At 32.8% G+C, this 27,142-nt stretch overlaps 1 protein-coding gene across 1 annotated transcript in view; it reads left to right on the forward strand.

Moving 5' to 3' along the window:
* Positions 1-27,142, forward strand: part of PHYHIPL (phytanoyl-CoA 2-hydroxylase interacting protein like) — a 60,680-nt gene that overhangs the window by 25,155 nt on the left and 8,383 nt on the right. Inside the window, exons 2-4 of the mRNA XM_045568792.1 lie at positions 22,510-22,706; positions 24,602-24,776; positions 26,737-26,854. Coding sequence (XP_045424748.1) covers positions 22,510-22,706; positions 24,602-24,776; positions 26,737-26,854 — 490 coding nt within the window. The remainder of the gene's footprint in view (positions 1-22,509; positions 22,707-24,601; positions 24,777-26,736; positions 26,855-27,142) is intronic.

Genomic DNA, 27,142 nt, shown 5'->3' on the forward strand with positions numbered 1-27,142 from the left:
CTTACCAGAAGAAACATTTTATCCTTCATATCCGGGGATTCAGGTATGCTGCTAGCATAAACTGTGGACTAAGATCAAAATTTTATACTCTTTTCACTCATTGTTACTTTCCAGTTGACCCTCCAAAGAAAAATTTTCTAATATTAACATACGTCTCATTGAAATCAGACTCCAAAGTGCCAGTGCCGTCACTCTGAGTCATCCAAGTCCCTGCACTAAGGATTTTTGGTTAACTAGCTGTTCTTGTTTTTGAACAAATTGGGCCTGCATATTTGTATTTTTCTAGTTATAGGCAGGAGTGGATCTAGGTTTTGTGGTGCTTGAAGTTTATATAATTTTGGGTTTCCTATTTGAGAAAAACAACACAAAATTATGGACACAGAATCAAGTAGCAGGAAGAAGTACAAGTGACAGGCCCTTGTAGCTTAAAGCTTCATTAATTTCCCAGTAAATTCATCTCTCCTGTTTTACGAGGTATCATTCTCTCCATTTTTAAGGTAAATCACTTGAGTACAGGTAATTTCAGTAATCTCCCCCAGGTCATAGAACTAAAAGTGATAGATCTTATTCCAAAGAACTGTCCAATTCCAGAGTTCATAGAATAGAGAATAATGGGGTAGCACAGAAGAATCTGTGGCCTATACAGGTACTCACAGTGCCATGGAGTTCCGAGAGAAAAGCTATCTATAAACCCTGTAGTTATAAGGAGAGACTTTTAGGGAGAAGAAATAGAATTAGGAATAAATTAGTGTGTAATGAAATGTACATGAAAGGTATTCTTTATGTGTTTGGTATTTATGTTCTATCAATAAGTTTCCTACAATAAAAGTATCTTTAGTTACCCAGGTAGGAATAAAGAAATTAAAATGAGGCTCACTAACTAGTCTCTATATAGAGAGATTCATGACACAGGTTTATCTCATGCCCAAACTTGTTCTACCCATAATTGCTTTTATAACTCACAACATTATGCTAAATTGGATATATTTGTAGGTTAAGAATTGATTTTCATTTTGATACAGATAGTGATCACTATTTCAGAGAAAGAAGTTTAAGGCTTGATAATTGGTATTCATTGTTTATGACATTAATGTAATTCATGTATATCAATAAAATGAATTTTCTTATATATTGACAAATATTCAAGATTACCAAATATACTTGGTAAACAAGGATCATTATTAGAGAAAGGGATAGAGGGGAGAACTTTGAGTTGACATCAATAATGGACAGATACCTTTTTGCCTAAGGCAGATTTAGACTCATGCAATAATTTCATTTCAAATGTTTATCTTCTTCAGAGTTTCTAGTTAACTACAAGGTATTAAACACAGGTCCTCACTGAAGTCACATAAAAATAACAAAGGGACAGATACACTGAAAAAGCAGAGAAATAGGATTATGCAGACAACTTATATTTGTCCTATAATAGAGGAGCAGCAAAATCACATCAGACCCTAAGTTTAATGCAGGTTCTGGCTCTTTTCACACCATTTGTGCTGAATTCCTAATAACTAAGAAAGTGAAGTGGTTATGCCTCTTGTCCTCTCTCACTTTTATCTACTCCTGAGTGTCCTTTTTGAGGATTTAATATTGTAAAATGGCAAAAAGATAGGCATAAATAGTCAACTATTGAGTACATTGAAGTTTATCAATTCTCCTTTTTATAATTTAAGTTTTTTCAAATCAAGAACAATAACAAAACATCACTGAAAAGAATGGAAGGCATTGACAAGTCACCTCAATTTAAAGAGGAGGAGCTTGAGTTCAAGAGAAGTTGAGTGACTTAGCTAAGGCTGTATAACATGTCCATGAGACAACTTGGACCAGATATTAATAACAAGCTTCTCTGTTCCTACTCCACCACACCATTGTGTCCTATAGCAGGACATAATATCACTAAAGAACTGAGTTCCTGAATGTAAATATATTTAATCATGAGGTAATGGAAAATACTGTTAACTAATAAATGTAAGAAATTTTTAAAAATTGCACTTGAGAAAAAGTGTGGTAACCTTAAGTTTTCTTACTTTTGGAGTTGGAAGTAACTTCAGAAATCATCTAATGTGGACCATTTCTCTTATTTTATAAAGGAAGAATAATGAAAGTTAGTTAAGTGATTTGCCAAAAACAATACAAATAGTTCAAGAGCAACTGTGGTAAGCCAACTGTAGTATGGTAGTTAAGAACCTACATTTTAATGCTAGCCATCTTGGATTAAAGTCTTGGCATTTACATTAGTTATTTCATATTGGGCAAGTCATATAAACCACTTTGTACTTCATTTCTTCATCTGTTAAAATGGGAATAATAATAATTCATAAATTTTATGAGAATTAAAAATTATATAAAACACTCAGAATACTGCCTAGCCAAGTGCTCAATAAATGTTTCTATTACTAAAAGGCCTCGATTCAGTGATATATTTAAATATTGTCTATTGTGGTTAACTGAGAAACCTTTTATACCTTGATCTTCCCAGATAGTGGGAGAACCTGGGCTAGACCCTGGTGTCTAAAATTGCCATGTAGTGTTTTTTAATCCTATAAATTTGTTTCTTTTGTTACAGATTTCTGTTTAACTTTAGAAAAACTATTCCTGTTTTATTATGTCACCATCTGCCAAAGGCTTTTTCAACTTTGTTTGCTGAATAGTTTTTAATATTCTCTGAGTAGTGAGGCAAGTGAAAAACAAGTTTACCTCATTTTTAAAACTTGTTTAACAAAATGCCTTCATTTTGCCATTGCCGTTGCTGTGTTGGCTTTTATAAGGAGAGGTGATGAAAAAATAATTGCATTTTATTCACTATTTTTTAACCCATGTATATATTTTTTTGAGTAATACGGGCTGAGTTTTACTTTTACTGCTCGTTTACTAGTGCTTCAGTTCAACTTTAGGAGCAGTGATCACATCCATTTTAAAATTGATTAGACAATTTAGCTTGGAATTTAACCCTGGATATGGCTAAGAGAGATAAGCCTATAAAAAGACACATTAATCATTGCTACTGCTTATGTCAGTGAAGCCAGAATTTTGTGTTTCTTCTGTGAACTGGAGAATCCAATGCTATATGTGAAGGTTTAACACTGCAGAGATAAACAGGTTTTCTTGGTTTCTCATAAAAGCTCAAAACTCTAAAATTCATGACTTTTGTAAATTAACTACATTCAGGTTCTTTCTCATATTGGTGTCTTGGGCTTCAGAGTCTGAGGTTCCAGGATGGTCATATTCTCCTGCTTTTGACCACGTAGGTTGCCATTACAGAGAAGAAAAGTTTTCATTAATTATGACGTCAGGTTATTCCCTATAGAACTATTTTGCTAATATTGTGACAGTTAAATTTCCATGTTCTCCAGTTGTAACTCCTAACCCTTGGAGTAATGAGATGCTGTAAGAAAGGGTTGGTATCAGGAGGTTTCAATAGCCCTGCAGCTGGTTCAATAAATGCAGTTTCATCATTGGTGAAGAATAAAATAGTACCTCATAAAACTTTCTTGCAAAACAAATTGGAATTCCCATAAGAAAGAAGTACTATTACATGGATTTAAAACAACCCCAGGAACTATAATCACAGAATAATTAGAAATTTTAAGATCCCAAATTGGAGTGAAATGCCATTTGGATACTATTGTTATTGGAGAAATATGTTTTTTAAAAATTTTTATTAATGATTTGGATGTGAAATGAATATGAAATATGCAGATAATTAGGAGGTGCTGTAAGCATAAATGTAAAAGAGAAATAATTCAGAAAGAGGGGGTTAAGTACATAAAAAAGAGGTAATAAAAAGTAATATATTGTGTAGAAATAAAAAGGAGAGGCCTGTGGAAAGAAATAATGCACCAAGCTACGAGGTTAAATGAGACCTTAAAGACAGGAAATTAGATGTGATATGCAATGTGATTTGATTAAAAAAATAAATAAAAAGGATAGCATATTTGAGACAGAAATATGAAGTAATTTAGAGATTGTTTATACTCAAATGTCACATCAAAATTGGGAAATTATAGCCTCTCTCAGCATGTATAGATTTACTCAAAAATACTTGTATTAATATATATCTGGACACTAATGAATGTCAGCAAATTGGGGGGATTTCAGGAGGAAAAAAATCATTAAAGATTACTGGAAGCATTGACATTCTGGAGTGAATTAGAAAAGTTATGCATTAATTAGACCAAAGGATAGAGTGAATTAATAATTGCCTTTTATAATGTTAAATCAACTAACATTTATTGTCTAATGCATGCCAGATGCTATATTAAATGTTTTACATGTCTGCTTAACTTATTTCATACTCATTTACCCTATGAGGAAGCAGAGGCTTAGAGGATTACTCAAGGTCAAACAACTCCATGTTGCATAGCTGGAATTCAAATCCATGTCTGTCTGACTAATAGGCATATTCTTAGCCACCCTGTAATTAATAGTTGTACAATTATATATGTGGGATATAGCTATCAGCATAGGAAATTAATTTGAATGTTAGCATAATGGAAGTGTGTAATTTGTGAAAAATGCTCAGAAGTATACAAACAAATGTAGTTTACCTTACTGAAAATGCAACTCAAAAATTTGGATTGGCCTTTGATTTAGCTCAGAGATCTGCCCATGGGTTCCATTAATTTGCTCCTTAACTGTTCTCCTATTTCACATTTCCCTTCTTGGGTTGGTCCTGCAATTCAGGCTTGTCTCTTCCTGAAGAACATCTACTCCATGTTCTCTTTTGAGTGTTACCTCAATATGCAAGCCTATCCCTACCTCTCTTATGTAGGGTAGCATAATCTTTACTTCCCATCATGCTCTAGTCCCACACCTTATTTTCTATTTCGATACCTAAGATATTTATCCTCAGTTCCTAGCTTTCTTTAATTCTGAAAGTTGGATATCCAAAACTGTAAAACACATATTCACATGGATGAGAAACCATAAATAATGTATAGAAATAATAACAGAAACATAAAAATAACTGAGTTCAATGATGCCAGAAACATCAGTCATCTTATTTATTTTCCAGAGGACATGTACACTGACATTAAGCAATTGACTTGAGATTTTTAACGTAACTGATTGAATTGATTAGATGTTTTATTTCATAGACAGATGAAGCATGACAATTTAGACCCACTAGATTCCAGTAGCACCCTCCTCAAGTTATGCTGATTAAAAATATCTCAAATATTGCAAAATGTTCCCTAGTGAGGGCTAGATGGCCAAAATCAGCAAAGGTGTAGACTTGTAGAGTAACATAATTTTTATTAGAAACTCATTCAATTACTTTAGACTTAGGAGTTAATGGGTAATTAATTAAAAGAGTCTAAGAACAGTACCATGTGAAATTATACAATTTGAGTATGAATTACCATTAAGCTATTCAATTAGATTGCAAGGATATTAAAGGCTGTGATGTGTTTTGGGCTTTGCACAAACCAGCTTCTAAAACATCCAAATTATTAATTTAGTTGCTATTTACCACTAGCATCTATTCCCATGCTGCCCTGATCACCCATGTAACACAATATTCAAAATAGAAACCCAACAAAAAACTAAACTGAGAGAGAGCATGATGTAGTAATGAGAAAGTCCATGGGCTTGGAGGAAAAACACATAGATTTGCAATTATTTCTCTTAATTGCCTGCTCTCTAACTCTAGTCACATCATTTAGCCTCCCTGAGCCCTAGTTTATTTATGTATAAACAAGTGCATTTGAACTATATCAATGGTTTTTAAATATCAGTCCTTGGAACCAATGCCAAGCCATAGAGAAGTTTTCATCAGCCTTCTATTAAATGAGAAAAATAGAAGAAATTTAGTGAGTTCTTCATAAAGTTAAATTTATTCAATTTTAAAAGACTGTCTTTTATTCTGAGATTAAGTATTTCTGTATTTGATGTTAAATGTAATTTTTTAAATGACATTGTAATTGTAATAGAGTATGGCTTTCTTTTTGCTCTTCGTAACATCAAAATGATTCATTCTCTTGTTTTTGTTTAAAATTGTACTAGTCTGTTGAATGAAAAAATTGAGAAATATTGACTAGATATCTAAAGCCATGCTCAGAAAGAGGAGTGTATAAATCTGTAAGCATATAAATGGTAACTCTACTATTTACTTTTATCTGCTAATGTTACAATAAACTGCATAAGGATAATCTGGTGAATGCTGGCAGAAAGAAGTCAAGTTACCAAAACAAAAAGGATGAAAAGAAAAAAAGTCTGATACTGTCCTTAAAATTTATTAAAGAACCTCCAAGTAAGGTGATACTTTTGAGCATAAATATCAAACTAACCCCTCCACATGACCTTGGCCAAAATGAATAAAGAAAAATAAAAATGGAGGAAAACTTTCCTTAACAGTGAAAATTATGTAACAATTCCATCAGCCTTGCACTCATTGAGGGATCTGTTATAATTTACCCATGAAATCCTATTACAAAAATTTTGATGGCTCCTCAGAAAACCACACAATATTACAGGAAACATAGTAGAGAAACTCCTGGAAGATCTGTCCTAGCACCCTCTGACTGGGTGGAGAGAGGGCTGGATAGCAAGCAACTCTATTTGAAATTTCCCTTGTTGCTATGGATCAATAGTTCTTAAAAAGAGATTTGCTAGGAGCCACAGAAAGTGGAACCCAATCACCTGATGGTAATGAGGCTTATCTCTATAATAGCAAGACTCTTCTCTGATGTAGGAATCAGCAGTTTAAGAATCCAAACTTGGCTATGTATTGTAACTAAAGGAAGAAATCAGACCAGACAAAATACTAGAGGTGGAAAGTTGGCCTCTGATCAGTAGATTAACCAAACCAAGAGGATAAACTGGGATGAAGTTTCTTTGCTGATATTGTCCATAATCTTTGCTTTATTATTCTCTTCACACAGACTTTAGAATCTCTTAACTAGGAAGTGAAACTTATATAACTACTACTTCAGATTAAGATCTAAGAGGAAAATTTTAATAGCATCCTCTCATAAGAAATGAGGAGATTTAAGTAGGGTCCATGAATCCTATGCTTGACCTAAAAACTTCTTGTTCAAAGTTGAATACACAGAAAAACAAAATGAGGCCTACCTATGAAAAGACTCTACAGAGAAATAGGGAGAGGAAATTTAGCAATAAAAGGCAAAAGAATAACATATTTCTGAGAAATTTTTTTATGGTAAAACCATGTAAATTTTATAGAATCTGATTTGTGTTTTCAATAAAATTCAAATTTTGGCTTAATGAAACAAATATGAAAGATTAGTTATCATAATAAATTAATAGAGACCTAATTGAGAACAGGATATAATTTAAGAAGATTAATAATGTTATACCAATTTAAAAATTTCATTAGCAGCAAAGAGTGGAAGCCACACTGCAGAAAAAAAAATCAGAGATATGGGGGAAACACTTAGAATTTTTCTTTCAGTATGTAAAGAAAAAAACATGAAAATAGATGATATATGGAGGACATAAGCAGATCCAGTAATACTTGTGGTTCCCAAGGAAGAGATAAGAATAATTGAACAGAATTATTGTGTAATCAGATGCTGAGGTGATCAGTTAGGACAAAGAGCCAAACTGATAACAATCAACTCCCTATTCATTTATTGGGACAAGCAAGAGGCAAAAAGAAGGCCCAGCTCCCATAGTTCCCATAATTCCATTTCTTCCCACAGAACTTCCCCAGGCAAGAATCAGGTACATGCAACACAGATAGAGGTGGTGGTGGTGGTGATAGAATCACTGCCAAGGGGAAGTTAGAGGGGAGAAAAGTGCCTCAGCCAGCCCCCACGTAAGGAAGTCTTGGTGGAGGTGCCCCATAAGAAAGAGGTACCTGGGCTAGTGATGTAGATATGCATGACTGGGTGTGTGTATATGGGTGGGGTGCATGTGTTCTAAGACCTTGACTACAACTCCCTCTAGAAATTAATAGTAATGTACTGACTATGCACCAAGTCTGGTGCTGGGAGGGTAGCTGGCAGCATGAAGTCTGCCAAGCAAAGCCTTGTAAATACTTAAGATAGGGTGTAAAAGATTGTACATAGGCTTTTGACTTGGAACTGGACTCCTCCTGGAATTATAAGAATAACAAAAAATTCAATAAACAACAGGGGGATAAGAAAGGTTAAAGTGAAGGAAAATCAGATTATCCTCAAACTTCTCAACAACCTTAAATGCCAGAGAACAACAGAGCAGTAGAGTAATATCTACAAAAGTTTTAGACAAAAATGTTACACCTAAAGAATACTGTATTAAATTACTATTCATGTACAAAAACAATAGAAAAAAATTTTTCAGAAGCACAATCGTTTAAAATCCTTTCCTGATCTTAGAAACAAAAAAGTTTTGAACATGTACTTCAACCAAGCTAAATAACTCAAGATTAGAGAAGTCATATTAAAATATTAAAAGGATTTACACTGAGGAGCAAAACCATTTAGATAATTAAATCCAAATAATCATTATAAATGAGGGTGTGAGATAGAATGAAAAAAATCATACATTATTTTGAAGGAAATAGTTTATTTTTGGCAAAAATTTATAAAATGTTTGCTCTAAAATCTTAGAGTATACCTTCAGACATTTAATATGTCAGTCTCATTTTACATAAGGAAGGTTTAATAGATATTAATATTTGTTTCACCCTTGACAATAAAGAAAAATAACTTCTAGTAGAATAAAAATGGGATTTATATATTATAATAGAAAATATATTTCAAAGAAAATACAGCCCATATAGTGAAAGAAACTAAGAAACAACAAAAAAGAGTATAATATATTTAATATAAGATCTCAAAGGCAAGAAGAAACATAAATGAGCAATACTAACAAAAGGCAAAATTATTCAAATTAGGTAAAATACAAAAGATACACAAAGTTACTCAAAAAGATTTAAAGCAAAAAGTAAAATAAAATGGAGAATTAAAGATATTCCACACATATGCAAATTAAAATTAAGTGGTATGCAAAAATATTTCAAGGTGTAGTTTAATATGTCTTAGTCCATTTTCTGTTGCTATAACTGAATACCCGAGGTTGAGTAATTTATAAAGAAATTTATTTGTTACAGTTTGGGAGGCTGGGAAAACATGGTGGAGAGGCAGGAATGTGAGCAGGTGTGTGCAAAGAGACATGCATGAAAATCTGGGCTCTTTCCATAACAACCCTTGTCTTGGGAACTAATCCATTCCTGCAAGAGCCAGAGCTCTCTTCTCTGTGATTGCATTAATCTATTGATGAGGTCGGTGTCCCCATGATCCAGACACCTCCCACTAGGTTCCACCTTCCCAACACTGCCATATTGGAGACCAAACCTCAACATGAGTTTTGATGGGGACAAACTACATTCAAACCATAGCAATATATTATATTTGCTAAGTATGATAAAGTCATTTTTAATTGAAAAAAGCTATAATTCCCAATGAAGGCTAGCTGTCGAGTACATATATATTCTTCATACTGTGGCATCAAGGTATGATATATAAAGCAAAAGTTTTAGACAAATAAGGAAAAATTAGCTGAAACAGTGATAGAAGAGCACTTCAAGTAGGCAAAAACAAGATAAAGGTGGAGAGGATCTGAATAGTTTTTCTTTTATGGATTGTGCTTTTGGTTTAAGTTTAAGAATTCTATTTAATCCTAGGTCCCAATGATTTCCTCTTGGCTTTATTCTTAAAGCTATGGTTTTATGTTTTACATTTAATTTTTTGACAGATTTTGAGCAAACTTTGTGTCAAGTGTGAGGTTTAGGTCAAGGTTCATTTTTTGTTCTTTTAAGATAAAGTAAGATTTCAATTTTTGCCTATCAAAACACATGTATATTTTAAATAACAATATATGGAATTGATGAAGGTGCACTCTAAAACTATAGTTGGGAATGCAGACTGGTGAAAACAAATATGATTCAACAATTGCACTTCTTGGGATTTATTTAAAGATAAAAATTGTTTCAGGCCCTCTGATCTACTGTAACTGAGATATTAGATTGACTTTTGTTGTGGCACTCAAGGGAACATACTATGTGGAAGAAAAATTACTCATTTTCATGGTAAGACTGGCAGGACTAAGGGGCAGTGGTGCAAAGAACATGCTCAAAACATAGAAGTCCTCGATAAATAGAAATATGTTCTATTGCAATATTTGCAAGAGCACATATAGTTTATTAAAGTAAGACACACTTTTAATCGTTATTCAAGATAAAGCTGCTTTCTTAGATAAATCAAATTGGGGTATAAACATCATACAGTAATCTTGATAGTCAAGTAACTTTTTTCTTTGATTTAGCTCATAAAGATAAATATTTTAAAAATTTAATATTCTAAGGAATATAAGGATTTGGATAGTTAAATAACTTAAGTCTCAGTATAAAGCCGTTAAAAGAGAAAAAATTATTAATATTATGTGGTTATATGTGTGCATTGTATATTCACCAGGTAAATACACATGTATCATGTATAAAATGAGACAAAAATGTTCAACATCTCTAATCATCAGGGAAATGCAAATCAAAACCACAATGAGATATCACTTAACTCCAATGAGAATGGCCTTTATCAAAAAGTTCCAAAACAATACATGTTGGCATGGATGCGGAGAGACAGGAACACTCATACACTGCTGGTGGGACTGTAAACTAGTGCAACCCCTATGGAAAACAATATGGAGATACCTTAAACAGATTCAAGTAGACCTACCATTCGATCCAGCAATCCCATTATTGGGCATATACCCAGAAGAACAAAAGTCATTCTATAACAAAGACACCTTTACCCGAATGTTTATAGCAGCACAGTTCACAATTGCAAAGATGTGGAAACAACCCAAATGCCCATCAATTCACGAATGGATTAGTAAATTGTGGTGTATGTATACCATGGAGTATTATTCAGCTATAAGAAATAACGGTGATACGACATCTCTTTGGTTCTCCTGGAGAGAGTTGGAACCCATTATATTAAGTGAAGTATCCCAAGAATGGAAAAACAAGCATCACATGTACTCACCAGAAAATTGATTTCCCTGACCATCACCTAAATGCACATTGGGGAATGATACCAGCTGGATATCAGACTGAGGCGGGGGGTGGGGGGAGGGGATGAGTGTATGCCTACATGATGAGTGCGTTGTGCACCGTCTGGGGAATGGTCGTGTTTGAAGGTGCTGACTCGGGGTGGTGGGGGGGTAGGGGGAGGGGATAGAGGTATGACTACATGATGAGTGCCAGGCGCACTGTCTGGGGAATGGACACGCTTGAGGCTCTGACTCAGGGGGATGGGTGGGACATGGGCAATATATATAACCTGAGCTTTTGTACCCCCATAATAAGCTGAAATTAAAAACAGTCAGTAAACAAACAAAAAATATATATATTATGTAGAATGATTTATATTCTGGATCATGGCCTTAAAATAAAGGAATAAGAATTGTAATGAGTAATGTTTGTTTAGAATAGCTTTGTGAATTCTTGAGAGATGAGGGGGGGAAAAAGAAAAGTGTACAAGTTTGAGTAATCTCTATTTCTTATGGCATAGATAATTTGTAGAATATATAGAATAGAACTTATAGAATATATTGAAAATATTTTTCCAATATATAGAAATTTATAATGCCGCAACACTGGTTTATATATGTACAGATTGAGGTATATAATGTTGAATGGGCCCATTATCCTTTTGTACACTTACAATGTTTTAGTGAATCTAGATTTCAAGTTCCTTTAGATTCAAAGCCCTTCTTATGCATCTTCCTAAATATATGGAGTTAAAGTGTGCACTCACATATGTAAAAATTGCTTTCCAGATATGATTGAAAGGTACATTTGAATTGAGAGTCGTTGGATATAAGGATACATTTTGATGAAATTGTATTTTAAGCTTTGTACCTATTGAACACCTAATCTAAATCAAGCACTAGCTTTTCTATTAAAAATGGTTTCTCAACTTCCTTGATAACATTTCTGTTCTTCTCTTGTTTAGCATTGTCACTCAGTACTTTCTTCTTATACAGTGTGCTGAATGAACTAAATTGAAGAAACATTGTTCCTTTAATGCTTTTTCTCTTGCCTCCATTTAGAATGCCATGTCCTCAACCTTTCCACTACTGTCTTCACCTGTTGAAATTTTACTTCTCCTACAAGGAAGAGTGTCACTTGTTTTCTGAAGCATTTCTTGATTCCCTTAATAAACTATTTCAGTTAGATTATACAATGACTTTTGTTACAGCATCTTCTGTATTCCTCCCCATTTTATATACTTGAGTCACTAACTAGTTCATATGTTTTGTACCTCTTCTGTTATCTAGATTTGATATGTAAATAATTGGTATTTAAAGTTAGTGTAATAATAAAAAATAAATTTGAAAGGACACATAACTAATTAGCAGAGTGATAAGCATCTTCAACCAGCTTTATAAATCTGCATGATTTGTCAAAGGCAGTATAAAAAGCCATTTAGTTCAACCACTTGCCTCAAGTAGCAAACAAAAAAAAATCATCAAAGGTAGAGATTTTATTTTAAAATCTTCCAAGAAGAGAGATTTCACATTCTGATTTTTAGTGACCTTGGGGAAGTTTCCTAGATTTAATATACAAATCCTAACAGGTTATCTTCAGAAAGTTTTACTAAAATTAAAAAACAAAAAAAATGCTTTTCAACAATGATTAAATTTAACACGGGGTAAAAATTATTTTAAAAGTGAATGAATCTGATTTCTAAATAGCTGAGTTAATGATAGCTGCCTAAATCCAAATCTCCCAACCCATATTCCAAGTATTACAGAGATTAACCAGCAAAAAAACTCACAGTCACTATAAGGAAGAGACTTAAAAGCATTCACAGGGCTGGGCGCAGTGGCTCACGCCTGTAATCCTAGCACTCTGGGAGGCTGAGGTGAGAGGATTGCTCAAGGTCAGGAGTTCTAGACCAGCCTGAGCAAGAGCGAGACCCTGTCTCTACTAAAAATACAAAGAAATTAGCTAGGCAACTAAAAATATATGTAGAAAAAATTAGCCAGGCATGATAGCACATGCCTGTAGTCCCAGCTACTCAGGAGACTGAGGCAGGAGGATCGCTTAAGTCCAGGAGTTTGAGGTTGCTGTGAGCTAGGTTGACACCACAGCACTCCAGCCCTGGCAGCAGAGTGAGACTCTGTCTCAAAAAAAAAAAAAAAAAAAGTATACACAGGATTCATGTTTGCTGTCCTTCTTGGGAGAAGTGTGGGAAAACAAAGGGGGAGGTGCAATTTGGAAACTGATAAAGAGTAAAAGAAGCAAGAGGGGAGAATTTAAGATATTTAAAAAATTTTTTTCAACCCCCCCTTTTTAAAATTTTTTTTTCAACAGAATTTAAGGTATTTTGAAACACAGGAAAATTAAAATTGAAGGACATATATCCCCTTTTCTACCTCCTTAAAAAAAAAAAACCATCCATTGAAAAATAGAAACTATACTCCATTAACAGACAGGGGTGATCTTGAATTAGTAATCTCATAAACTATTCTTATGCGAGCAGTCTTTATTTATATGAAGAAAACAGGAAAAAGGAAACAAAATATTACAACACTTTAAACTTAATTAAATATCCTTAAACAAATGCCAGTGAATGTGAAAAAAGCACCTTGATTCAAATTTAGAAAATAAAATCAGAAATAAAAGAGAACAGAAAAAAATAAAAATTGAACTCTGAAAGGAAACAGAGGGGAAAAATGTTATATCAGAAATGAAAGCTACAAAGATTACAAAGATTCTAAGGAAGAATAGATTTAAATGAAAACATAATAGGGGCATTAAAGAAAAGTAGAAAAACAACCAATGGAATGAAAATGAAATAATGAAAGAAGTAAAAAAGGCCAAAGAGACAGTGGTTTAAGTGGAAGACAAGTAAGTAAAATCCAACATATGTTTTATTGGAATCTCTCAAAAAAAAAAAAAAAGAAAAGAAAAGTGCAAAAGAAAATAATCAAAGAGTACTAATATTTAAAACTCTATTCCAGAACAACTCCAAGGCATATACAATTAAAACTGTTAGACTTTAATGATAAAGAAAAAAATGATCAGAGCTCTTTAATTAAAGGAACAAAAAATTCACAAAAGTAAGAGAATTAGACTGGCATAATATTACTCAAACACACAAAGCAAAACAGGAAAGGTGCAGCATTTTCACAAACCTCAAGGAAAAAAAGTATATATTGCCCCAATATGTCCTTCAATTATCAAGGCTATAGAGAAGGAGAAGCCTAAGCAAACCAGAACTCAAGGAGTTCTGCACCCATTAGCCCATTCCAGCAGGCTACCAGAGAGTGCTATACATAATGTATTTGATGGAGCATTTAATATTTCTAATTTTAGATCTAATACTAAAAAAAAAGGGTGAGAGGATGAAGGAAGAAAAATAATATATAAAAGTATATTCTGGCAAAAGTAGAAATAATATAACTAAAAAATGGGAGAAAAGGGGATAAGGAAAGGAAAAAGTGAAATAAGCACGTTGATTGTTATACAGACAATAGGTGGGAGCCAGAGGATATCATTATCAGCTGTAAAACCAGATAGTAAAAGGTTAAATAAGAAAGCAGATTAAGTACATTTTAAAAAGATATAAATATAAGATATAGGTATAGATGTAGACACAAATTTATGTGTCTGTAAGATCTATAAATTATACTTTTTAGTTTTTTTTCTTGTGAAATGCTTTTAGGAATTATACCTGCTCTTATTGTCAATAAGCTTGAAATTTATAGGTTTATGAAACATTGCCCACTGGAAAATGTTATTGAAACCATATAATTTAGGGATATTAAAGAGATACCGCCTAACTGAAATTGCTCCCTTTGTGAAATGTTATTTCATATGCATCTTTTATAACATTACACGTTAAAATCTCAATAGAGGGCATATTAACTGGAGATGGTGGGTAGCAGGGAGCATAGAAGGATTTGGGAGTTCGCTTGACAGTCTCAGTCTTTTCCGTGTATTGCCTATGTCTTGAAATTGCCTTTATCCTTTCAATTATTTGTAAAATTTGATGCTGGATAATATTTCTGATTCCCATGAGCCTGATTTGACCCTTAATGTTATGTCAGTTATCTGCAGGGGCTAGGTAGAAACAGAGATAGGGAGGTGACACTTCTCCTGAATATTGCTTTTTGTGTAATTTTTGGAACCATGTATATTCAAACTAAGGCAAATGAAAAACTGCATTTCTAGTGAATAACATAATCACATTGAAGGGACAAAATTTTTTAGTAGAGACGGGGTCTCGCTCTTGCTGAGGCTGGTCTCGAACTCCTGACCTCGAGCAATCCACCTGCCTCGGCCTCCCAGAGTGCTAGGATTACAGGTGTGAGCCACCGCGCCCGGCCTATTCTTGAGTTTTTTAAGGTAGAATTTTCACATAATTTTTGAAAATATTATTTTGATTTTATAGTCTCAGACTAAAGACAAAAAGAATTATAAGTAAATATTGATCTAGTTAATAGGTTTGTTTTCCTTTAGTGAAATGAATCAACAATTCAGAAACTACTTCAGTATATTCTGTGTTGAGCAAATAAGTAAATATATCATGAATAATGAGAGCCAGGTTTCTCACTCTTGAAGTAGAGGTTGAGTATCCCTAATTTGAAAATTCAAAATCTGAAATGCTCCAGTATCCAAAACTTTCTGAGTGCTGATGTGACACTCAAAGGAAGTGCTCATTGGAGCATTTTAGATTTTGAATTTTCAGATTAGGGATGCTCAACAAGTAAGTATAATGTAAATATTCCAAAATCTAAAAATATTCAAAATCCAAAACACTCTGGTTCCAAGCATTTTAGATAAGGGATACTTAACTTGAACTTATAGAGATGATAAAGAGGAAGACTGAAATGAACACTGTAGTGTTGGATTGGAATTTGAGATAACAGTATAAACCTGTTGTGTTGTTATATATAGGTATAGAAATATAGATATGAATATCTACACATATGCATGTATTTCCTAGCTCTTCTAGCCATTGAGAACCCAAGAAGCAATGACACTTTAATAGTGATGAGCATTCCTAGTACTCGGGTCGTAGTCTCTACAAACCATTCGTTAGAGAAATGGTTGATTCCAGGGCTGGGGCAGGAAAGTATAAAATAAGCCTGGAACACCTTGTTAATGAAATAAGAAAGTGCTCAAATAATGACGGGGGCATGCCAAAAGGAACCAGCTTAAAGGGCTTCTGCTGGCCAAATATGAGGCAAATTGAGCAACAAAATAAATGATAGTAACAGATTGCCTCAATTCATTTGTGCTACTATAACAAAGTTCCTGAGGCTGAATAATTTATAAACAATAGACATTTATTTCTCACAGTTCCAGAGGCTGGGAAGTCCCAATATCAAAATATCAACAGATTTGGTGTCTGGTGAGGGCTTCTTTCTGTTTCAAGATGGTACCTTGTTGCTGTATCCTCCAGAGAGGGGATGAACAGTGTGTCCACATGGCAGAAGGTGGAAGGGCTAAAGGACTGAACTCTGTGTAAAGCCTCTTGTATGAAGGCCTTAATCCCATTCACAAAGGAGAAGCCCTCATGACCTAATTACCTCCTAAAGGTTCCACCTCTCAGTACTGTTGGATTAGTAATTAAGTTGCAACCTGAATTTTGGAAGAACACAAACATTCAAACCAACCATAACACAGATTATAACCCACTGAGTAAAATAGGAATACATGAGCCTTTAGTGTTATTAATGTAAATATTAATAAATAGATGGAGGAGAAGGAAAAGTTGTTCTTATAGGAGAACAGAAAGAATAAATGTAGATGGAATGATTGAAAAATCATGATTTTGGTGAACAGATAGTACTAATTGATTCAGGGAAGAATCATCAGTAGATACTATAATTAGTGGGGTACACTTTGATGAAAAAGTGGATATTTACATAGTCTCAAAATATCTCCCTACAAAATGTTTATTAATTACAAAGGGAAAAATATAGTAGAGAAGCCTTGCAGCCACTAACCAAATGATGAATGTCAACTTAACCAGTAATGGAACAAACCAATATCACATACACAACATTATGTATATGCTATTTGTATCAAAAAAAGAATAATCTCAGTGATGAAGAAACATCAGACAAACCCAAGTGAAGGAATATTCTATAAAATTACTGTCAAAAGACAAACAGACTGAAAAACTGTTCCAGATTAAAAGAGACAAGACAGCTAAATTGAAATCTGTGACAACAGGGTTTTTTGGTTTTTTTATTGCTATACAGAAGTTTTTTTGTGACAAATAGTGAAATGTGAGGTCCATAGATTAGATAAAAGGATAATAGAAACTTTCTGTGTTTGATCATTGTACTCTGGTTGTATAAGAGAGTGTCTTTTTTTCTGCATAAAATAGATATTGAAGTATTAAAGAATAAAAGACCACAATTGTGGGCAATTTATTCTTAAATGTGTACTCAGGAAAATGTGTGTGTGTATCTGTAGAGAGAAAGATGTGGAGGGGAGGGAGAGGGAGAAGATAAAGCAAACTTGATAATATGATAACAACTAGAGAATCTGAAGAGAAGGCATATGGGAGCTCTTAGTAATATTCTTACAACTTTTCTGTAAGTCTGAAATTATATCAAAATAAAATCTTATCTAAAAAGAAGGTAAAAAGGTGAATGAATTCAAAGCCAGATGATAAATAAATGAAACTAAATGGCAAAATCCTGATAATTTTGGAAGTTGATTGTTAGGTACATGGGGATTCAGTATATTATTTTCTCTACTTAATATATGCTTGTAAACTTCCATGATAGAAAGACTTTTAAAAGAGAATGAATCTTCAGTGATCTTTTCATTGATAATGTAAATTGACTTTCTCTTTAAACACTCTGGGTTATTTATGGCATTTAAGATCTGATCATGTTGGAAGAAACTAAAGAAAATGTAAGTAAATGGCAAGACATCTCATGTTCATTGATTGGAAGACAATATCATTAAGATAGTAATACTCATTGGGTGCTGGTCAGGTGGTGGGGGTGGGGGGGATAAACCCACAACTAATGGAAGCAGAGCTCACTGTATGGGGGAAGGACATGCTTGTAGCCCTGGCTTGGGTGAGGCAAATGCATTACATGTAACCAAAATGTTTGTGCCCCCATAATATCCTGAATTTAAAAAATTGAAAATAATTTTTAAAAAGATGATAATACTCCAGACTGATTTACAGGTTCAGCTCAAACCATATCAAAATTTCATCTAACTTCTTTGCTGAAGTGGACAAGTTGATCCTAAAATTCATATGGAAATTCAAGGGACCCAGAAGAGCTAAAACAGTATTGAAAAAAATAACAAAGTTGAAGTACTCACACTTCTTAATTTCAAAACTTACTGCAATGCTATAGTAATCAAGATAATGTGGTACTGGAATTAGGGATAGATATCAATGGAATAAAATTGAGAATATAGAAATAAACTTTATATTTATGGTCAATTGACTTTTGTCAAGAGTGCCAAGGCAATTATATAAGGAAGGAATAATATTTTCAACAAATGATGCTGAGACAACTACATGTCCACATGAAAAAGAATGAAGCCAGGCCTCACTTCAAACCATTTACAAAAACTAACTCAGAATTGATCACACCATATACAAAAACCAACTCAAAATGGATCAAAAACCTAAATGTAAGAATTAAAATTGTAAGGCTCTTAGAAGAAAATACAGTTGTATCTTCCTGATGTTCTATTAGTCAGTGTTTTCTTAAATATGACGTAAATGTATGGGCAACAAAAGAAAAATATGTAAGTTGGACTTCATCAAAATTATCTTTCGTGCTTCAAAAAACTAAAAAGACAAACTTCAGAATGAGAGAACACTTTTGCAAGTTATATATCTGATAAAGGACTTGTATCTAGAATATAAAAGGATCATTACAAATCAGTAGTCAAAGGACAATTCAGTTTTTAAAAATGGGCAAAGGATCTGAATAACCATTTCTTTAAAGAAGATAGGCAAATGGCCAGTAAGCACATGAAAATATGTTCAACATCATTAGCTATCAGGAAAATGTAAATAAAACTACAATGAGATACCATTACACATCCACTAAGATTACTATAATAAAAAATATAATATTAAATGTTAATAAGGATGTGGAGAAATTGTAACCCTCATACATTGCTGGTGGGAATGTCAAATCGGGCAGCTCCTTTAGAAGACATTCTGGCATTTCCTCAGTAAGTTAAACATAGAGTTACCATATGATCCAGCAATTCTACTCATAGGTATATACCAACAAGAAATGAAAATGTATGTTCACACAGAAATTGTTCACGAATGTTCACAGTAGCATTGTTTGTAATCTCCCCCAAAGTGGAAACAACCCAAATGTCTATCAGCTGATGAATAGGTAAACAAAAGGTGGTATATATCCATACAATGGAATATTATTCAGCAATAAAAAGAAGTACTGACGCTACATGGGTGAACCTTAAAAACATGATGCTAAGTGAAAAAAGCCAGTCATGAAGGACCTCGTTGTATGATACCATTCATATGAAATGTACAGAATAAGCAAATTTATGGAGATAGAAAATAGATTTGTGGTTGTTTAGGGCTGAAGGGAGGGAACGTGTATGGGTTGGATGTGTGTGTGTGTGTGTGTGTGAGAGAGAGAGAGAGGGGTGATGGCCTAGGTGTATGGGGTTTCATTTTGGGGTAAAGAAAATGTTCTATAATTGATCGTAGGAGTGGATGCACAAGTCTGAATCTATTAAAAGCCATTCAATATATACTTTAAATATACTGTATACTTTAAATGAGTAAATTGTATGGTATGTGAATTATATCACAATAAAGTTTTTTTTTTAATTTGATCATTTTGTAAGGTAATGAGTTCAGTGAGAAACGAGCCCTATATATAATTTGGCAGTGTTTTCCGCTTGCATTTCAATAATTGCTGTTGATAGAACCTGCTTTTGAAATGTTTGTTCTCAAAAGTAACTTTCATGTTTTAGATAGACAAACGTGTATGAAACCATTTATTTGCTCTACATTCAGTTTTACCACTCAGAAATGTAGCCACAGATGTTAGAATCATTTGGCATGTAAAATAGAGAAATGTAGCTAGAATTACCCAAAACAAGAAGTCTTACTAAGAAAAGAAAGCTACATTTGGAAGTAAACTTGATTGACAGAACTAAGATAGTACCAGCTAATTACTGATTATTATTTTCATGTGGATCACTGTTGTTTCATCAGTTTTTATGAACAAAATCATTGTCTTCTGTCACTTATCTCAAAATCTCAGTTAAAAATTGATTTGTGGAGTATGAGGAAGTTACATGTAAACTCATAGCATTTAAGTTTTTTTCTTGTCCTACACAAGTAGGAAAGTTTCATAAAGTTGCATAATCTAATAGTTTTGTTAAGAACTGGGACCATGATGAATAGCTTGAAAATGAAGATTCTTGATATAACAAATTCTTTATAGATTTAAGCTTTGTGTTATTACCAATGCAGAAAACTTAATTTGAACAACAGTTTTCACATTTTAATAAAGGTAACAGTTTTTTTCTCAAATGTTAACAATTAGAAGAAAAAAATGTATAAAACATTATATTCTATGAATATAATACTTAGTCACATTTGTGACTTTAAAGGTTGAATAAGATAATCATGGTGGAAGTTTAAATGGCAAAATGTAGTATCTTAGTGTTAATATATTGAAGTTTTCGTTAAATTGGTTCAAATGCAAAATAGCTTTATTTTTCTCTACATGATCCTAAATAACAATTTTAATTATTTTTTCACTCAGTTGTGAAATTATATAGACCTAGCTATAATAGGGATGAGTTCTACAGAAATTTCTATCATTAGAGTCTAGAAAGTTTACATTAATATTACTGATGTTTTAAAGATAACTGCAATCATAATAATAGGTTGAAATGTAAGCTTTTCAAAATAGAACAAAAATTACTAATTACTAATGTTTGAGTGTTTGTTGCCTTTACCTTTCCCAAGGCCATTAAAAGGATTTCACTTGATTTCTTCCCTGCCCTTGACTTCTGAAAAGTTTAGGCCAGAAGCAATTTGGGGATCCTGTGAGACCAGATGCAGAAGAAAGTGAGATGATGAAGTAATTTTTCTGGAAATTTTGTGGAGAGGGCTTCTGAAGAAGCCCAGTTTCTCCACACAGGAGAAGAAAGAAGGATTTAAAAAACTATTGTTCAAGAAATAAAAGCAAAGAACTTAGATTATTTTGAAATTAGGTTTTACTAATATCAGGTTTCTCTGGCCACGACACAGCTTGAGATGAGACAACATGGCTTAAAGGTTTAGTGAAGTTGGAAATTGTTAAAAGTTTTATATCGAAGATTGGTGTGGAAATGTAGAAGAGAAAACAATCTAATCTGGAAATGGATGGTATTGCAACAAGGCGACATTCATTGTTGTTACTTTTAATTTTTTTGTCAGTCAAGATTTGCTATTTTATTCTGTTAAGGAAAAAGTTTTGTAGCTGATTTATGGTCTACCATTTTTTATCTTATGAATAGCAATTTTATTTACTTTTTACTCTTTTTGGGGCACTGAACATTATGTTGGCTTGGGGAAAGGAAACATAGAAAGAAGTGGAGTAAAATTTAATCCCAATATGTCTTTTCTATGTATAAAATAAACCTGGCAAGTTTATATTTTCTCTTTTTTTCCTGTCATCCACCGTATCCTGCTCTATACTGTTAGCCAAATTATTGGCATTTTCTGTAAGTAGAAATAGAGACATAGTCTTTAAAGTCTAAAGTAACGAGGTGTCAGATCAATTTTTCAGGATTTTAATATCAACCAACATGGCAGTTGCCTTTTTTCTTTTAGCTTTATCTGTTGTTTCAGCATTCAAAATTAAATTTATCAAGATACCACAAGTAAAAGATTTCTAGAGTAATCCTAGACATAGTAACTTGTTAGTGAATGATACTCAATTTTATTTGTATTTTAATATAACTATTATATGCTGTTTCTGTATATAATGTTTCCAGAATGAAAGAGGAGGGATAATTTTTATAGACTATCACTGCTGCCTCATAGACTTTAAAGAAATGTTTCCTTTATTTGACTGGATCCTTTCATTATTAACATCTCTATGAAGTCAGCTGGCTTAAAACATCTGATAATACTTTAGAGCAGAATTGATTGGTTACATAGGAAAAAAGTGGTCTCTTGGGGCTTTCCAGAGGGAATTTAATCATGTAAGATTAATCTGTCATAGATTAGAAAGATGGAGCATCAGTGTGTTTTTTTTTTCACTCTGTGAAAGCAGAAATTGGAAAAATAAATTGAAAATGTAGAAATGGGAAAGATCAAGTCATCTCTGCTTTTTATTGGTAATATTACCTTGTAAACATCCTTCACTATCATTAACATTCAAATTACTTCTTGAATAAAATAAAATCTCAGATTTACTAATGAAGTGAGTTTAGAAATAAGTACACAGCTAATGACCTTAAAAACTGGAAAAATTCATTAATTAGAATCTAACTTTCTGTGCATTGTATTCTTGCAGGGAACAAGTCACAAGACAGTGGCATAGCAGAGATGGAAGAACTTCCTGTACCACATAACATCAAAATCAGCAATATTACATGTGACTCATTCAAGATTTCATGGGAAATGGATTCAAAATCAAAGGACCGTATTACACACTATTTCATTGACCTCAACAAGAAAGAGAACAAGAACTCCAATAAATTTAAACACAAGGTAAAATCTGACAAATACATTACTTTGCATCTTAAAAACTTTCTAAGTATGAGGACAATTTGAAAGGAAGAACAATGTTCTATTAGTGACTTATATGATGTATTGGACATTGGGAAAAATAAAAATTATATGTGATTTAAAAACCCTATCCCTGTAAAAAATTTTGTAAGAAAATGAAATGCCATGCTTATTGGTTAGAAGTAAAATCATGACTAATCATATAGACATAAAAACCAACATGTGTTAAAGATTTTATTTAATTCATTAATGAGGAAACTGATGAGGTATCATAACCAGATCAAAGAATAATACAAAGAAAAGACTCATTTATAGATCCAGTACATTAAAATGAAAGTACAAGTGGAAAGGGTAAGGGTAGGGGGAAGAGGAGGATTATTCTCCACTAAATAGAATCCATTTGCATATGTTTATAAAAATATATGCAAATGAATATATTTCATATTTAAAAACAACTGAATTTTTATCAGTTTCTACAAATTATAGAGTTGTAAAATAGCTTCCATAGCAGAAGCAGATAGTGAGACTAGTGTTTTCCATTGAAGCACACAACTGTTCCCCGCCCGGCCCCTCCTGGTCCCTCTCCCCAACAACTGCCAAAAAAGAAATCTGCTGCAGTTTATAAACTTTAAGGTATTTGTTAAAACACTTTAGGGCTGAAAATTGCTTTACATAGTCAGCTTTCTTTTGCTTTTCATTTTTTGTTTTGAATTTTTTTTGTCTTTTTGCTTTTTTGTTTTGAGAATGAAAATTGTTAACCTCTAGAGGTTTTAGATATATAATATTTCTCTGATATTTAGTCATATACCTATCTACATAAATCTGATACATATCTCCCTCCAGAAATATCTATAGAGAGGATAACAGTTATCTGGTTTAGGTATTCTTTCTTATGTTTCCTTGTTTTCACTGATGATGACAACCTGGTGTATTTTTTTATATTGACAGTAAATTTTAACTTGGGAAATATTTTGGAAGAACTGTCTTGTCTGCAAATTTTGCCTTTTACTAGATGTGCAATTATACATACTAAAGATAAGTATGGATCAGACATACTATAGATAAGTGTGAAAGAGAGAACAGGATTGATCAGTCATTGTTTTTCCTGAGTTCCAATTCTGCTTATACTTTCTGGTGATAGATATTCTCTGCTAACATTTGCCTTCTTCGTGCAGCTTTGAAATATTTAGCATTAAATGATGAATAGTTCAAGATTTGACCTCCACACTTAGAATACTATATCCTTAAAAATACAGTGAATATTCAACTAACAGATTTAATTACCGTATTAATCATTGTTTAGAAATACCTAAACTTTTGTGTGACACGTAAACTCTATACTTGAATAAAAGTAAAGCCAATGTTACCTCATTTGTGTGTAAAATAGATTCATTTATTTTAAAAATGTTCCCTTTATATATAAAATATCTAGTAATGGGCAGCTCTATTAAAATTATTGGGTAGTATAAGTTAAATACATTTTTAATATTAAATCTATTGTATTTTATCTTTTATGTCTTTTTTTTGTTTCATTGTTTAGTAGGAGAATGTTGCATTTTGAGAAGCATATAGTGTACAGAGAAGAACACTATACTAAAAATCAAGAAAACTGGAATCCAAGTACATTTATGTTATTAACTAACTGTATGACCTTGAGCATGTCTCTTGGTCATGTCTCTTGATCAAGTTGAGTTGGGCGTTAGTTTTTGCATATGGAGAATAAGAAATTTAAATATAACAAGTATCTTTAAACAGGAACATTCTATTATAAGCCAGGAATTTAACACGTTCCTCTCCATTGTTTACAATTAAGTAAAGGTATATTGCTAAATTGGCTTCCTTCCTTCCTCCCTCCTCCTCCCTTCTTTCCTTCTTAGGATGTTCCAACAAAATTGGTGGCAAAAGCTGTCCCCTTGCCTATGACTGTCCGTGGACACTGGTTTTTGAGCCCAAGAACTGAATATACAGTAGCAGTGCAGACCGCCTCAAAACAAGTTGATGGTGATTATGTTGTGTCTGAATGGAGTGAAATTATAGAATTCTGCACAGCAGGTAAGAGGACTAGGTACACATATAGAAAAACCTTTATTTAATTGTTCTGGAAAGTTAATGACAGAAAAAATGTTTCTTTTTTGTAATTATAAGGTGATATGTACTGCATTGGTTATTTCTGCATTGTCAGTAGCTTTCGGTAACAGAATAAACCATTTTGTATTGATCTGAGGGAGCTAAGGTTCTCAGAAAAATCTGGGTAATGGCATCAAATCACTTTGCTGTTTCCATAGTTTGATTTTTTAGAGTGAAAGCTTTACAAATAAAAATTGATGCTGTTTGAAAATATACTCAGCATATTTTTTTGAGCTTCATTTTGAGAGGGAGAGATTTTTTTGTCTTTATTGTTTTTCTTTTTTTCATTTTTTTTTATTTTCACAGATAAAGAAAAAAAGCAAGGAACTTCCTTCTCTAATTTAGGGCAAAGGAGGCAGATCTCAATCACTGTCTCTAGCAGAAATGTTACTAGATTTTTCACCTGAATGCTGGAAGACCTTAAGAAAAACTCTTTACACTAGTAATGTGTGTGTGTGTGTGTGTGTGTGTGTGTGTCCTTGCTTCATTAAAAAGTACCTCAAAGTCATTTGGCATTGGGAGAGCTGATGTGGAAATCCTGTTCCCTTGATCTTGAACTGTATCTTAATATGCCATTAGATTGGAAATGTTACCATTTGTCTCATTTATTTATCTATTGTTTACTCATTCATTCAAGAAACAGACATTTATTGAGCACTTAGGTGTTGAAGGGATACAAAGATATCTTTACTTGAGTATTTCTATCATCCTCTCCTTTTGTCTCTTAGTATGGGACTTCATTTACTCTTTTTTTGCCTAGATGACTGTTTCCGACAAAAACAATCATAGGGAGAAGCTGAATCTAGAGGAACTTAAGCTGTTTAAAGCTGTTATTTGTGTTTATCAGACTAATTTGGAGACTATTTCACCTAAGCTTTATCAACAACCTTGACTCTAAATTTTGATAAAGCCATTTTGTGTAAGTTGCATTCTAATCTGGACATCTAATTCACTGAACATTTGTTGAGAGCTCATACTGTGAGGTAGTCACTGTGCAAGGTACTGGAAATAATATAGAGTGCCAAAGGCTAATCTACTTCTATTCTAGTCTATGACAGGGATAAAACCCTGTGTTTGCCCCTAGCTTAAAACGTTTATATTATACTTACCGTAAGTCATTATTATCTGTCATCTCTCCCCTTAGACTTTCAGTACTTTGAAGGGAAGAATATCTTTTTATCTTTTAATCTGATTGTCTAATTTTGCATGGTGCTTTGTACATCATATGCTCTAATTTAAATAAATGTACATTGAGCCAATGAAGCAGTGAATAAAAAAACTATGCTACCATGAGTTTAACTAGGTTGCTTCTGTTTGGAAAGTCTTATTAATCTTTATAGAACAAAAATTTTCCTTAGTTTCTGGTTCAGGAATTAGACAACAATTCTCAAACAACTTTCAAAACAAAAAGTTGGTAAAAAAAAAAAAATCAGATTAGTTTGACAGATTTTCAAGAGTCTTGTGTGCTCAAGTCTTGTGTACTCATTATTTCTACTATCCAGCTTTGCTGTTGATTGCAGATTATAAGCTTCTTTTATTCATTTTTATCAAATGGTTGAAAAAAAGCTAGTATAGTGCTGATGGACATAACTTGGGTTATGAAAAGTTATTTAGCATATTTTTTTGTTTCAATATCTCTAATTTCAAAGAGTGTAAAAATGCAAGGATATTCTAAGAAATAACCATAAATCACAACAAAAATATTTTTGTAGAAAGAAAAATGTGTCAGATAAAGACAATGAATATTTTCTTTTTGAAATGCAATGTCCTGTTCACTAAATTGAATTCCCTAAAGGTGAATTTTAATAATCTCTAATTTAGTAATTATGTAGTTGATACTTTTGGTGCTTTATTTTTAATAACAGTCTTGTTTTTGTTTTTTCAGACTATTCAAAAGTTCACCTAACACAACTGTTGGAGAAGGCTGAAGTGATTGCAGGACGTATGCTTAAATTTTCTGTTTTTTATCGTAACCAGCACAAAGAATATTTTGACTATGTTCGGTAAGAATCAAAAAATACATAGTGATTTTTTTTTTATTATTTTTTACTAAACACGGTTTCAAACTCTAGGTTCAGGTTTCCCTTGACTTTAGTTCTGTCAAATAGCAATTCTAGTTTTCTTTTCAAAATAGTTAATTATACTGATTTTTATTTTCCAGAAAAATTAAGTAGAAAAAGTCAGATCATGGGATTTTTCCCACTTAGATTCCTTTCCATAATCCTTTGTAATGCCAGTTCCTATCTATTTCACTGGAAGATCGTAAACCTGTGGTGTTTAGATTGATGAGC

Source organism: Lemur catta, chromosome 14 (genome assembly GCF_020740605.2).
Source record: "Lemur catta isolate mLemCat1 chromosome 14, mLemCat1.pri, whole genome shotgun sequence".
Classification (NCBI taxonomy): domain Eukaryota; kingdom Metazoa; phylum Chordata; class Mammalia; order Primates; family Lemuridae; genus Lemur; species Lemur catta.